Raw genomic sequence first — 14,382 nt, 5'->3', positions numbered from 1 at the left:
ACAAGACAAATACCTCCAAACTGATAATTTGTTTCTTCTTCTTTTAGTCAGTTTTATTAATACAGTTCTGGAGATTAGTTTTCAGTTCAGATGAGTTTTAAAACAGCAAATTGAGTGACAGAATTTGAATTGGTTAGAATCACATTTGTTACTAAGCTGACTTCCAAGCCAGTTGGTCTTGCCTTCTACTATTTCCCACTTTTCTATGCAGAGAGAATGCAAACACTTTTTCTTAATGTTCTCTGAGATTCTGCATGAACTCCACAGAAAACAAGGAGGAAATGTAAAACAGGGATCAAAATATGTTCAATATCTTTTTATGTACCTTTTTATTTCCTTTCATCTCTGTTTCTTTAAAGTTTTCATTACATGAGTTAGTATTTATTTTTGTAGTGGATGCAATTGTTTTTCATATACAACCAAACACCTTTCAGAAAGGAAAAAAACTAGTTCAAGGTCAGTGCAGGATTATAAAGACTAATTAAAGAAACCATAAGGAAAACAAGAACCTAAAGGCACATGGCTGTTTTATCCTAGTTCAGAGGATGAAAATCTCTTTTAGTTTCTCTTTTAGTGTTTGTTCTGTTTATAATTTACTAAAATTGATTGGCAAGGCTGGTTGAGAAAGTAAGATTAAACTCCTTTTTTATTTTCCTGTGGGTTCATATTTATTAGAGAGTAAAATGTGTATACTTCATGAGCATAATAGAGAATGTTCATAGCTCCAGAATATGTTATTTAGAACTGAGTCATTTTTCACACCCCCTGATACTGCTGGTAGTTGAGCATATAAAGCTGAGGGAGGGAAGTCAGTCACATTGAAGCTTCTGAAGCAAATGTCAGTCTCAAATTTTGAAGAGTTACTTCATGTGTTTTAAACATGGTTTTAAAAAAAGGAAATATAAAAAGATCTCAACAGTCTTTCTACGTACATTTTGGCTCAAAGTATGGAAATTTCTGGGTGAGTTTACATACTCTTAATGACTCTTACCCTTCTTTTGCCATGTAGAAACATGAACCTATCATAAAGCTTCCACCTGGTTTCCACTAAAGTCAGAAGGCTACCATCTTTATCCAGAGGTTTTTTTTTTTTACAGGGTAAGAAGTTAACCTGCCACATTCACCATCTCCACCATCTGCTCATCTCTGCCTCTCTCCCCTGTGACCACTGCCACCACTGCCCACCATGCCCCGCAGCATTCCTTAGAGCTTTTAAGTGAGTTTAAGAGAGCCATTTGCTTATAGATCAAAAGTTAGCAATAGTGTACATTAGTGAGTAAAGGAGTTTTCTGTAATTTATTTGTCTCTCTCTTGTTCTCTGTATTTTCTGTAATTTGTCTGTCATACATCTCTTACTATAGTGCCTCCATTTCTCAGTTTTTCTCAGTGGGAGTTCTACTGGCAATTTGGGTGAGACAGCGCTCTATTTAAGTGCAGAATGTTGCTTCTCAATTTTTGACATTTAGCAACCCTGGCTCCCACTCACTAAATGTTGTAGCACTTCCTAGCCATTGTGAAAAGCAAAAACATTTCCTCACATTTCCAGTACCTTCTAGGAAGCTAAGTTACCAGCCTTTGTTGAGGACCATTGTTAGACTAAAGCTCCACAAGGATACTGGTAGGATATATGTATTTCTTCTATTCAAGCATTAATGTCTACTCTGTGGGTAGTATTGTGACAGATGTGGAAGCATATAAAAGTCAAGACTTGCAAGCAAGACAATCAGTGAACAAACTGGGGCTCCCAGTTTATTCACACTGTAATAATTCTCACATGAAATAAATATATAGGTTTTAAAATCATCTGCAGTTGCTCTGGTTTTCCATGAGAGCTGTAATCCACTGGATAACAGAAAGAAATTCAATTTCATTTTATGATATCACTGTAATCAACAATGTCAGTGACTTTCTGTATAACCCAAACTTTTCTTAGATGCTTCAGGAAAAACACTCAGTCTTTTTAGATTTGCTCCATTGCCAGGAAGTGCTTGTATATATATGGAAAGGAAGGCTGATGACATCAACTTGACAGCAGAGAAGATGAAGCCCTCTGAGCATCCTGTTGCTCTTTAGATAGTCTTTGTAGGTCTGCTCCTCAGACTGATTCCTGCTACATTGCAACTGACTGTTTTTAGCTATTTGGATAAACATGTAATCCTCCAGGTGAAGCTCAGGGCTCTGGCACCATTGGTCTTTGAGCTTGAAGTCCCCACAAGAGATAGCCTCTTTTCTCTGGGTCTAGGGAGTATTTTTTTAATGTTCTTTTTTCCACATATGCAAAGACTTGGTCTCTACACATAGGCCATGGAAAGACAGAAGGACTGTTTCAGTTTTACCTGTCTACCTACCTTGCAATACTGCCTTAGTTCTGATGCCCGGGTGCTGGGTTGGAAATGTCAGTGTGCAAACTTGTAGAGGTTTACTCTCTCACCTTGCTAGTACCTGTGTATTCTTGGCCACCTCTGTACTTTCCCTGGAGTTTCTAAGTGTTACCTTCCTCCTACATCTTACCCCAAATTCCTTGGAACTGCAAGGGGTGGGAAATTTCCTCCTTCCTCTTCCTTTCTAGACCATCCTTATATAAATTGTGAAGTGTGCCAAGCATCTGTTTCAACAATACCAGGATTTGAAACATATTTTTTGCTGTAATATTTTATTTTGAGCAAAAGCAGATGAATATTAACTATTTTTTCTATTTCTTTTCCTCTTACTGGTATTAGTAAGCTCATCCCTGGACAAATGGCTACATTTGACTTTTAGAGGAGAAACTTGTATTAGGGAAATGCATATATATGCAGATGTATATATGGAAACTTGTGTATAGAGAAAAGCATACAGATTTATTTTTATGTTATTAGCAACGTGTAACAGCCATGTATGTATATAATTATGTATCATTGGGTAGATCAAGTGTTATCTGTGGGAGTTATAGAATATGGGAAAATTAAATCTGACATAAGTATGTTATGGAATCTGATACATAGGTATGGTGTGAATGTAAAAGGAGAGAGATGGCACAATTACCACTGCATATGTATATTTGCATTTCTGATAACATAATATAATTTTAAACTGCCTGAATAGTAACTATTTATATAAAGGGGTATAAAGGCACAAAACTAACATTATAAGTGCCTTTTTAATTCTCTCCCCAAAATGTCATAGAAAATCTTTACAAACATGTCAAAATAAGAAAGACAAGATATAAAACTAAGGAAGACCTTCTGCTCTTTGTAGTAATTATTTTACTATTGTTATTAAAAAACATTCTTTTCTAATTATTCGGTGGTTTTGTTGTATGCTAGTGCTTACTAGAGGAAGTGTGGTGCCCAAAGGTTTATAAGATTTTTTAAGAGAGAAAAGTTAAAATTGGAAAAAATATTTAGTTCTCCAAATAACTTACTTTCCCCTCTGCAAATTGGGAAAAGGTGATCCTCATTCAGTTTTTTTTTTTTTTTTTTTGGCGGTACGCGGGCCTCTCACTGTTGTGGCCTCTCCCGTTGCGGAGCAACAGGCTCCGGACGCGCAGGCTCAGCGGCCATGGCTCACAGGCACAGCCGCTCCGCGGCATGTGGGATCCTCCCGGACCGGGGCACGAACCCGCGTCCCCTGCATTGGCAGGCAGACTCTCAACCACTGCGCCACCAGGGAAGCCCCTCATTCAGTTTTAACCTCTCTAGAGTTTGTGAATTATTAGGGTTTCCAGAGAATAGATTGACAGCCGCTAAGATTGTAGTCTGTCCTCAGCAATTGCTTATTTTAAATTAAAGAACATTGTTGCTTTGTTTTCTTTTTTGCACTTAATTTGGTAATAACCCTGTAAAAAATAATGTTTATTTTTAGCCATCAATTTAGATGTAAATTGTGGTTTAGGAAATACAATTTTTTTCAAGAATTTTCCATAGGTATGTTTTTTATTTACCTGTTTATAATCTGAGGTATTACATATTAAAAGTATTATGTATTTTCAGGACTATTACCACATTTCAGATTTTTCCTCATTAACTCATAAAGTTTAACTGGATCATGTTAAGAAGGTATATGTGATAGGCAGAATAATGTCTTCCTAAAGAAGTCCATGTTCTAATACCCTACACCTGTGTACATATTAAGTTACATAGAATAGGGGAATTAAAGCTACTATTCATCTGACTTTGAGGTGGGGAGATTATTCTGGATTCTGTGGGTTGTCCCAATGTAATCACAGAAGTCCTTAAATGTGTAAGAGGAGCAAGAGAGTGGTGCTTTGTGCGAAAGACTTGACAGGCAATTGCTGGCTTTGAAACTGAAGAAGAAAACAAGACAAGGAATGTGAGCAGCCTCTAGAAGCTGAAAAAGGCAAGAAAATGGAGGCTACAGTCTCCAGAAAGGAATGCAGCCCTGCCCAAACCTTGATTTTTACCACAGCAGGGTCCATTTTGAATCCCTGACCTCCACAACTGTAAAATGATAAATTTGTGTGATTTTTAAGCCATTGAGTTTTTGAAATTTGCTACAGCAACAGTAGAACCTAATAGTGTGTTATTCAAGTAAGAGTATTTGACTTGTGTAGGTATCTAAAACTGAGTTGCAGTTCTTCCTTTTTGTTGAGTAACTTTGAGCAATTTATTAAAATTCTGTAATGATATATATCCTCACTTCTAAAATGGGAAGGGTAGCTATTACCTTTCAGGATATAAAAGTAAGTAAAATAATATATGCTTTTTGTCTTAAAATCTGAGATAAGTGTTAAACACTTAATGTAGGCTAGATACTATTTTATAGACTCTGGAAATCAAAATTATTAAGAAAAAAGAAAGCCTCAGGTTTTAAGGGATTTATATTCTAATCTAGAAGACAGACAATAGAATGAACAAATCAAAATAGAAGATGATATTATTATCTTAGAAATAATAGCAAATCCTTGGGGGAATGCCAAGAGACGTACCAAAAAAATCATTTGGGAGGTTATATCTGAGATGGATCTTGAAAGATGAATAAAATTTTGCAAAATGAATGTTAATATATCTTGAATATCATCACTCCATCTTAAGGCTGAATTTTAGTTTGCAGTATATTTTTTAATAATGTTAAGAAAATATTCATTAATTTCTTAAGGTATTTTTAAAAATCAGGAATAGTTTTAAATTTTATCCAAAAAATTTTGGTATCTGTTGAAATAATTAAAGATTATTTCTCCTTCTAGAGAAAAGGGAACACTCCTGCACTGTTGGTGGCAATGTAAATTGATACAGCCACTGTGGAGAACAGTATGGAGGTTCCTTAAAAAACTAAAAATAGAACTGTATGACCCAGCAATCCCACTACTGGGCATATACCCTGAGAAAACCATAATTCACAAAAAGACATGTACCACAATATTCATTGCAACACTATTTACAAAAGCCAGGACTTGGAATCAACCTAAATGTACATCAAGAGATGAATGGATAGGGCTTCCCTGGTGGCACAGTGGTTGAGAGTCCGCCTGCCAATGCAGGGGACACGGGTTCGTGCCCCGGTCCGGGAATATCCCACATGCCGCGGAGCGGCTGGGCCCGTGAGCCATGGCCGCTGAGCCTGCGTGTCCGGAGCCTGTGCTCCGCAACGGGAGAGGCCACAGCAGTGAGAGGGCCCGCGCACCAGAAAAAAAAAAAAAAAAAAAAGATGAATGGATAAAGAAGATGTGGCACATATGTGCAATGGAGTATTACTCAACCATAAAAAGGAACAAAATGGTTATTTATAGTGAGGTGGATGGACCTAGAGTCTGTCATACAGAGTGAAGTAAGTCAGAAAGAGAAAAACAAATACCATATGCTAATGCATATACATAGAATCTAAAAAAATGGTACTGATGAACCTAGTGGCAGGGCAGGAATAAAGATACAGAGAACGGACTTGAGGACACGGGGAGGGGGAAGGGTAAGCTGGGACAAAGAGAGTGGCATGGACATATATACACTACCAAATGTAAAATAGATAGCTAGTGGGAAGCAGCTGCATAGCATAGGGAGATCAGCTTGGTGCTTTGTGACAACCTAGAGGGGTAGCATAGGGAGAGTGGGAGGGAGGCTCAAGAGGACAGGATATGGGCATGTATGTATACATATAGCTGATTCACTTTGTTGTACAGCAGGAACTAACAAAACATTGTAAAGCAATTATACTCCAATAAAGATGTAAAAAAAAAAAAGGTTATTTCTCCTAGTATAGCAATTCTGGGGTGAACCTCTGTGCAATTTACAAACAATATATTGCTTAATTCTTGTAAAGTTTTTTTCTTTTAAAACAGTATTGAGTTATATTTTACCACAAGTAAAATGTATCCATTTTAAGTGCAAATTTTGATCAATCTAACTAGAGGGTTATCAATTTTATAAATCTTTTCAAAGAACCAGCTTTAGGTGTCATTGATTTTTCTCTATTGTTTGTCCATATTCTATTACATTGATTTCAGCTCTGACCTTTATTATTTCCTTTCTTTTACTTATTAAGTTTCAATTTTGCTCTTCATCTTCTAGCTTCTTAGATAATTTATTTTAGATCTTCCTTTCTAAAACAAATATTTAAAGTTATATATACTCCTCTAAATACTGCTTTAGCTGTATCTCACAGATTTTGATATCTTGTATTTTTATTACTATTCAGTTGATAATATTTTATAATTTCCCTTATTATTTATTTGTTAACCATGATTTGTTATCAAGGTATTGTTTAATTTACCAAAACTGGGAATTGTCCAAGTATCGTTTTTCCTCAATACTTATTTTAGAATATACAGTAAAACTTGTTTTGGTGTACGGTTCTATGAGTTTTGCCAAATGCTTGGAGCCATGTAAATATCACCATCAAGCTACAGAACAATTTCATCACCCTCCCCAAATTCCCTTGTGCTTACCCTTTGTACTCAATATCTCTCTCCACTCCTACCCTTTTTTCTGTTGATACAGCTTTGCAATTTGAGAATTCAAGATGAATTTTGGCTTTGGTTCTCTGCTAGTTACTGCCTTTTTACTTTCATCCAAGACTCAGTTACCAAGATGAGAATATACGTTGACTGCAATTTTGATATCAGTTTAATACTCTAGTGTCCAGCCATATCTTGTTTTTTACCCCTGACTCTTTCCCCTGTTATCTCCAGTCTGCCAACCATTCGATTTTTTAAAAATTTTGGTTATTTTATGTTTCAGTTCCAAAATTTCCATTTGGTTCTTTTTTATACTTATTATTTCTATGATGAGACATTCTGTTTTCCCATTCATTTCAAGACTGATCATTCTTATTTATTGGAGCATGGATATAATAGCTGTTTTAAAGTTTAAAGTCTTTGAAAATTCCAATATCTTTGTTGTCTCGGGGTTGGTATGTGCTGATTGTCTTTTTCTTTGACATACATTGAAATTTCCTGATTCTTTGTATATATATTGAATAATTTTGGATTGTATTCTATACACTTTGAATTTTGTTATGTGAATCTGGATCTTGTTTAAATCCTCTGGAGAATATAGACTTTGCTTTTCTTCTTATTTTAACATGCATTTGACCCAGCTAAGTTCAGGTTGCAAGTCCTTACCTACCTTCTGTAAACTGTTAGTTCAATGTCAGTTTATTTTTCAAAATCTTTCAATGGTAATTGCATCTATCTGTTCGCTATCTTGTGGCTAGTCTTGGATCTGGGAAGTATTTTATCCCATAGTTATGTTCTTAAAACTTTGTTGTGCTCATTAGGGTCAGTTCCACCCAGGTATAACTCAAGGCTGAGCCCAAGAATTCATCTATAATTTTACAGAGTCACTTTCTTGAGGTTTTTCTCCACCTAATATCCCCTACATCTTTTGGCCACTAGGTACTCCTTTTCTTGGTCTTCTGGCTAGAAAGTCAGGACTTTAGTTTACCTACTTTGTCATACACTTCTTGAAGCTGTATCTGCATCTGAGGCCATGAGGAGATGTAAATGGGAATAAGCAATGGGATTTTTCAGATGCTCTTGAGATCACAATTCTACTGGTCTAAGAGAAGGATTTCTACTCTTTGTGGTGGTTTGTGCTTGTCTAGAAACCGCTGCCATTACTGTTAGCATTGCCATGAGATTTCCTGGTTGTTGGGCTATGAGAGAAAGGAAGAAACAAAAAATCCAGGGTTTTTTCCCCCTCTCCTTTTTCCACTCTTAGTATCCTTTTTTTTTTTTTTCCTTTCTGTCTTTTGACAAGAAATATAGGGCTTCACTTGAGATTCTTTCTGTCTTTACCTGGTATGCATTTCCAGCTTTTGTGTTGCCTTTGAGTTCAGGCTGGGAGATATTTGAGAAAGAAAAAACTAACTTCTGGTTCAGTGACACTTTGAGTTCTGGTTTCCTTTACTAGTCCACTTGCTACAATTTACCTTTCAGAATCTTAACATAGATATTCCATGAACTGTCTCCTGAGTTTTAGTTGTATTCAAGGGCATTGTAAGGGTAGAAAGTACTTTATTATGACCAGAACTGGAACCTGAAGTCATTTAAAAAGACTTAGTGAAGAGAGGCAGTGATAAAGAGGAGAGGCAGTAAACTCATAGAAAAAAGATGAAAAGGAAGCTGGAAATGCTAAGAAAATAAAGAAGAAAGAAGTAAGCAATTACAGAAATAAAAACCATTATCAGAAGATATTACCTTTTCTATAAATAGGTTAAATTTAGCATCTTCAAGGAACTAAGGTTGAAAGGACTGATAAAGGGGTAAAAGAACATTGAAGAACTTGAAGGACACTATGTGGTAGCTATAGCTTGTACACTAGTTTGAATTTACATTATCAGTAGTAAGAGGGAGTACTATAAGGAAAAATGGAGGTTTTGTGTGGGCAAGTAGAGGCGAGAACTTGTGAAATCAGAATATGTTTTTATTAAAGTGATTCCGTCTTTACTGTCCAGTGAGGTCTATGAAAAGGTTGATTATAGAAAGGACATATCAAATGGAATTTTGAAGACAGACTTATTCTATTAATAATGTGTTGAGAAATAGTAAAAGTAGATTTAAAATTAGAAATGAATGCAGAAATTAGGCTGCTGACTAAATGATTTACAATACCAATGGATGTTTATTTATTAGTTGTAGCAGAAGGTACAGTAAGGCATAGTACATTACTTTAATTCAAATTAGCAAAAGTCTTAAAGATATTTGGTTCATTAAGTACCAGCAGAGTTGGGATTATTTCAAGATGGTGGAGTAGAAGGACATGCACTCACATCCTCTTGTAAGAGCACGAGAATCACAACTAACTGCTGAACTGTCACCAACAGGAAGACGCTGGAACTCACCAGAAAAGATACTGCACATCCAAAGACAAAGGAGAAGACGCAATGAGATGGTAGGAGGGGTGCAATCACAATAAAATCAAATCCTGTAACCGCTGGGTGGGTGACTCACAAACTGGAGAACAGTTATACCACGGAAGTCCACCCTCTGGAGTGAAGGTTCTGAGACCCATGTCAGGCTTCCCAACCTGGGGGTCTGGCAACGGGAGGAGGAATTCCTAGAGAATCAGACTTTGAAGGCTAGCGGGATTTGATTGCAGGACTTCAACAGGACTGGAGGAAACAGAGACTGCACTCTTGAGAGGGCACACACAAAGTAATGTGCACATCAGGACCAAGGGGGAAGGAGCAGTGACCCCATAGGAGACTGAACCAGACCTACCTGTTAGTGTTGGAGGGTCTCCTGCAGAGGTGGGGGGTGGCTGTTGCTCACCATGGGGACAAGGACACTGAGCAGAAGTTCTGGGAAGTACTCCTTGGCGTGAGCCCTCTTGGAGTCTGCCATTAGCCACACCAAAGAGCCCATAGTCTCCAGTGCTGGGTTGCCTCAGGCCAGACAACCAATAGGGAGGGAACTCAGGTCCATCCATCAGTTGACAAGTGGATTAAAGTTTTACTGAGCTCTGCCCACAAAAGCAACACCCAGCTCTACCCACCACCAGTCCCTTCCATCAGGAAGCTGGCACAAGCCTCTTAGATAGCCTCATCCACCAGAGGACAGACAGCAGAAGCAAGAAGAACTACAGTCCTGCAGCCTGTGGAACGAAAACCACATTCACAGAAAGATAACAAAATGAAAAGGCAGAGGACTATGTACCAGATGAAGGAACAAGATAAAACTCCAGAAAAACAACTAAATAAAGTGGAGATAGGCAACCTTCGAGAAAAAGAATTCAGAATAATGATAGTGAAGATGATCCAGGACCTTGGAAAAAGAATGGAGGCAAAGATTGAGAAGATGAAAGAAATGTTTAACAAAGACCTAGAAGAATTAAAGAACAAACACCTAGAAGAATTAAAGAACAAGCAAACAGAGATGAACAATACAATAACTGAAATGAAAACTACACTAGAAGGAACCAATAGCAGAATAACTGAGTCAGAAGAATGGATAAGTGACCTGGAAGACAGAATGGTGGAATTCACGGCTGTGGAACAGAATAAAGAATGAAAAGAGGCAGTAGAAGGAGGTCCGTGAGCTGCGTGGGCTTGTGCCTAGGCGCCTGTGTTTCGGGGCCTTGTTCTGGCACCAGGGGCGCTGGGTTGGTGACTTTGGCACTCTTGGCATTGGGTGGGCGGCATCTTGGGGGTCACATGAGCCAGTGGCATCATGCCCGCGAGCGCTGTGGTCAGGGTCACGGATTTTCTGGATGTTCGTCGGCTAAGAGGAAGGGTGGAAAGCACATCCTGGAAAGGTGGAAAGACTATCTCCCAGTTGGACAGCGGATGCCTGGGACTCGTTTCATTGCTTTCAAAGTTCCTTTAAAAAAGAGTTTTGAAAAGAATCTTGCTCCAGAAGAATGTTTTCCCCCTTGTATCTTTTTAAACAAAATCCAAGAACAGAATGAAGAACTTGGGCTGATTATTGACTTAACATATACTTGCCCCAATTATAAGCCAGAGGACTTACCAGAAACTATTCCTTATTTAAGAATTTGTACAATTGGGCATCAGATGCCAGGTGATGACACTATTTTTAAATTCCAATGTGCTGTTAATGGGTTTTTGAAAGAAAATAAAGATAATGACAGACTTATTGGTGTCCACTGTACCCACGGTTTAAACAGGACTGGCTACCTCATCTGCAGGACAAGCCTTGATCTTGCATTCTTACCCTCATGGATGTTACTTTCTGTCAACTTCCAGCAGCAGGAGTCTTCTTGTCAGTGCTTGATGCTTCACAAAATAGACTCTGCCCATTGGAAGCAAATACCAGACAGCTAGGAGACAGAGTTGGTTGCAGACCTTTCCTCTTCCAGCCTTTGGTTGCAATTCTTTTGCCCATACTTTGTTACCTCTAGTTCCTTGGGCCACACAGGTATCCTGCCATCCAGCTCTTTTATATGTGAGAGACATTCTGAATACTGTCCCTTTTTCTTTGCACAGAAGTATATACAGTGTGGCAGTTACTGTAATCTCCTCGCCCTTGCAAGCAGCCACTCTAGAATCTTGGACCTCTAGGATTCTCTGTCTTGCATGCTTGTGTGCAAGACCAAGCAAAATGAAGAAGAGAATAATTAGAGAAAGAAGAGGACATTCATGGAGAATTGGGAGCAGATAAGGTGAAAGGGCACAGGAGAAAAGAGATTCATGTAGATTTTTTGGTTACTGTGGGAAACAAGTTGACACACTTTGGCCTCATTTTGTATTACCAGAACAGATAGTTATAGATATATTTAAGTAGCTAGATAGTGCAGCAACTGCCATGAATTCTGTACACTAAAGAGAACAGTCTTACATATATTTTTCATTTTGTTTTATGTCATATTACCTTATTAATAGCATTCACTGGTATGTTTGTAGAATACAGATTTTTGCTCTGGTTTTATCTACATGGTTATTTCCTTGTCATATTTTTAAGGACTCCAACATTGTAAGACATATTGCATGTTTTTCTGTTGACGATTGTTTATCTTGAAGCATCATGAACTAACTTGACCTGTTGGATTTTGTGGAGAAACTTTAAAAAGGGTCTGTGAAAAAGGCATTGTGGTGAGTAGCATTATGCACCCAAGAGTAAGGAGCAGATATCTGCCATCAGCCCAACTTGGCCTGGATTGCCTCTGTTTTAGTTTCCCTGGTTAGTGCTTTGCTCCCTAACCACTCTTGTGACTGTGATAATGTGAGTAAGGGCTGAGTTGCTAATGATTTATATGTGAGGTAAGCTGGTTTGAGGGAGGAAATCTATGGATCTAGTCATTTTCCTTGGTGGTAAGCTTTCGGGGGTGCAAAGATTGATCTTTCTGAGGACTTTTCTAGTACCAGGAAGATATTCCATAGATGGGACCTCCAAAGACACACATTTAATTTTTAGGCCTGTTTTTCCTATTATGAGATACGAGTTTTTTCACTGATGGGGATGATGCTTATCTGAGAAGAGATTGTGAAAGGTGTTGTAGTATAGAGGTGTGGCTTAAGCTTTTAAGTTTTCTTCAAGGTTTTTCCCCTAAGCTTCATATTTCAGATGGCCTACTTACATGATACTAGTATGTGATGTGAGGCTAACAACTTACCAAATACCTGCAAGCCAGATCAGTGTCTCTTTTCTCTATATTTCCATGGAAATCAAGGGACCCATAGCTGCTGCAGGTTAGGGTGGGTGGTGTGAGATTGGGGGAAGTGTGGTAAGACAGATTTTGGTATCAGTAAAATGTTTATATATTAAAATATTCAGTTCCAACATTCAATTCTATTTAGGCAAACCCTTAGTTAGGGTTTTCCTGCTTCCGAGCCTATGCAACTTATTTTCTCTCCCTAGTTCCAGCCATTTAACTTTAGGTTGCAGGCTCAGCATCATCTTTACCTATGAAAGAATCTTACATGTAGGAGGAAGAAACTAAAGAGCTCTATTTCAACACTTAGGAACATCAAGCCCTATCCTGACCTAAACCTTTATTCTTTTGTTTTGTGGTACGCGGGCCTCTCACTGTTGTGGCCTCTCCCGTAGCGGAGCACAGGCTCTGGATGCGCAGGCTCAGCGGCCATGGCTCACGGGCCGAGCCGCTCCATGGCATGTGGGATCTTCCCGGACCGGGGCATGAACCCGTGTCCCCTGCATCGGCAGGAGGACTCTCAACCACTGCACCACCAGGGAAGCCCCTAAACCTTTATTCTTATTGTTAGGGTATTGTCTTGTCCCATATATCCACTTCCTGCATTTTGAACCCAACAAATCAACTGAGACATGTCTTGGTGTAACATACCCAGTTCATCTACCCCTGAGGCTGTCCTTAATTCTTCCCATTGTCACATTTTGATTTAATTAAATACTGGAATCCCTCAAACCCTTGCATGGTACCTGAGGCCCTATCAGATACTGGTAGATTTTGTTAGTGTCAAATACTTAGCTGTATGATTCTCCAAATATCCCTTGTTCCTATATTTTCCATCCCAGCATACTACATACCCATTAAGGCATTGTTTTATCTCATGTTGGACCCACTCCCATCCAGAGGCCTACTCTTTGCTAGTGCCCATACTTTCTGGAAACCCTGTTATGGCCAGGTCTGGCATTTTTTTCTGTTTCCACCCAAAGCCTGTATCTTTTAGCAAGCTGGAATTATAAGACCAACATAGATTTTCTAGTTTCTGATAGATTTATGTCACAATTTGTACATTGTCATGTCTATAGATATTTGTATCATTTGTACTTTTTGGCCATTATCTGCCTATTGGATATTTTTCATAATTGCAAAAGAATATTTTATGATTTAGCACCAAATTGAATGTGCCTAATTGTAAGTTTGTAAACTATGTTGTGCTAACTTGTATCTTTTCTTTATCCAAATAGTAATTTACTACTATTGTCGCTTTTTTTTTTTTTTTTGCGATATGCGGGCCTCTCACTGTTGTGGCCTCTCCCATTGTGGAGCACAGGCTCCAGACGCGCAGGCAAAGTGGCCATGGCTCACGGGCCTAGCCGCTCCGTGGCATGTGGGATCTTCCCGGACCGGGGCACGAACCGTGTCCCCTGCATTGGCAGGCGGACTCTCAACCACTGCACCACCAGGGAAGCCCTGTCCCATTTTTAATTATGTGGAAGTTTTCAGAATTGTAAATAAATGCTTGTGGATTGAAAAAAAAAAAAGAATGAAAAGAAATGAAGACAGCCTAAGAGACCTCAGGGACAACATTAGACACACCAACATTAACATTATAGGGGTCCCAGAAGGAGAAGAGAGAAAGGACCAAGAAAATATTTGAAGAGATTATGGTCAAAAACTTCCCTAACATGGGAAAGGAAGTAGCCACCCAAGTCCAGGAAGCGTAGAGAGTTCCAGGCAGTATAAACCCAAGGAGAAACATGCTGAAACACATAGTAATCAAATTGACAAAAATTAAAGACAAAGAAAAATTATTAAAAGTGACAAGGGAAAAACAACAGATAAC

The 14,382-nt window shown here is 38.4% G+C and overlaps 1 protein-coding gene and 1 pseudogene across 2 annotated transcripts in view; both read left to right on the top strand.

Moving 5' to 3' along the window:
* Positions 1 to 14,382, top strand: part of LOC307189360 (spermine synthase-like) — a 462,966-nt pseudogene that overhangs the window by 124,413 nt on the left and 324,171 nt on the right. The gene's annotated exons all lie outside the window — the stretch shown is intronic.
* Positions 10,441 to 11,295, top strand: LOC307188887 (RNA/RNP complex-1-interacting phosphatase-like; the record flags this gene model as incomplete). The annotated part of the gene is made up of 1 exon (XM_079926558.1): positions 10,441 to 11,295. One exon carries the CDS (start codon positions 10,441 to 10,443, stop codon positions 11,215 to 11,217), a length of 777 nt encoding a protein of 258 aa, XP_079782684.1. The 3' UTR covers positions 11,218 to 11,295.

This window comes from Stenella coeruleoalba, assembly GCF_951394435.1.
Source record: "Stenella coeruleoalba genome assembly, chromosome: 7".
NCBI lineage: Eukaryota > Metazoa > Chordata > Mammalia > Artiodactyla > Delphinidae > Stenella > Stenella coeruleoalba.
This window is presented reverse-complemented; position numbering and strand designations above follow the sequence as displayed.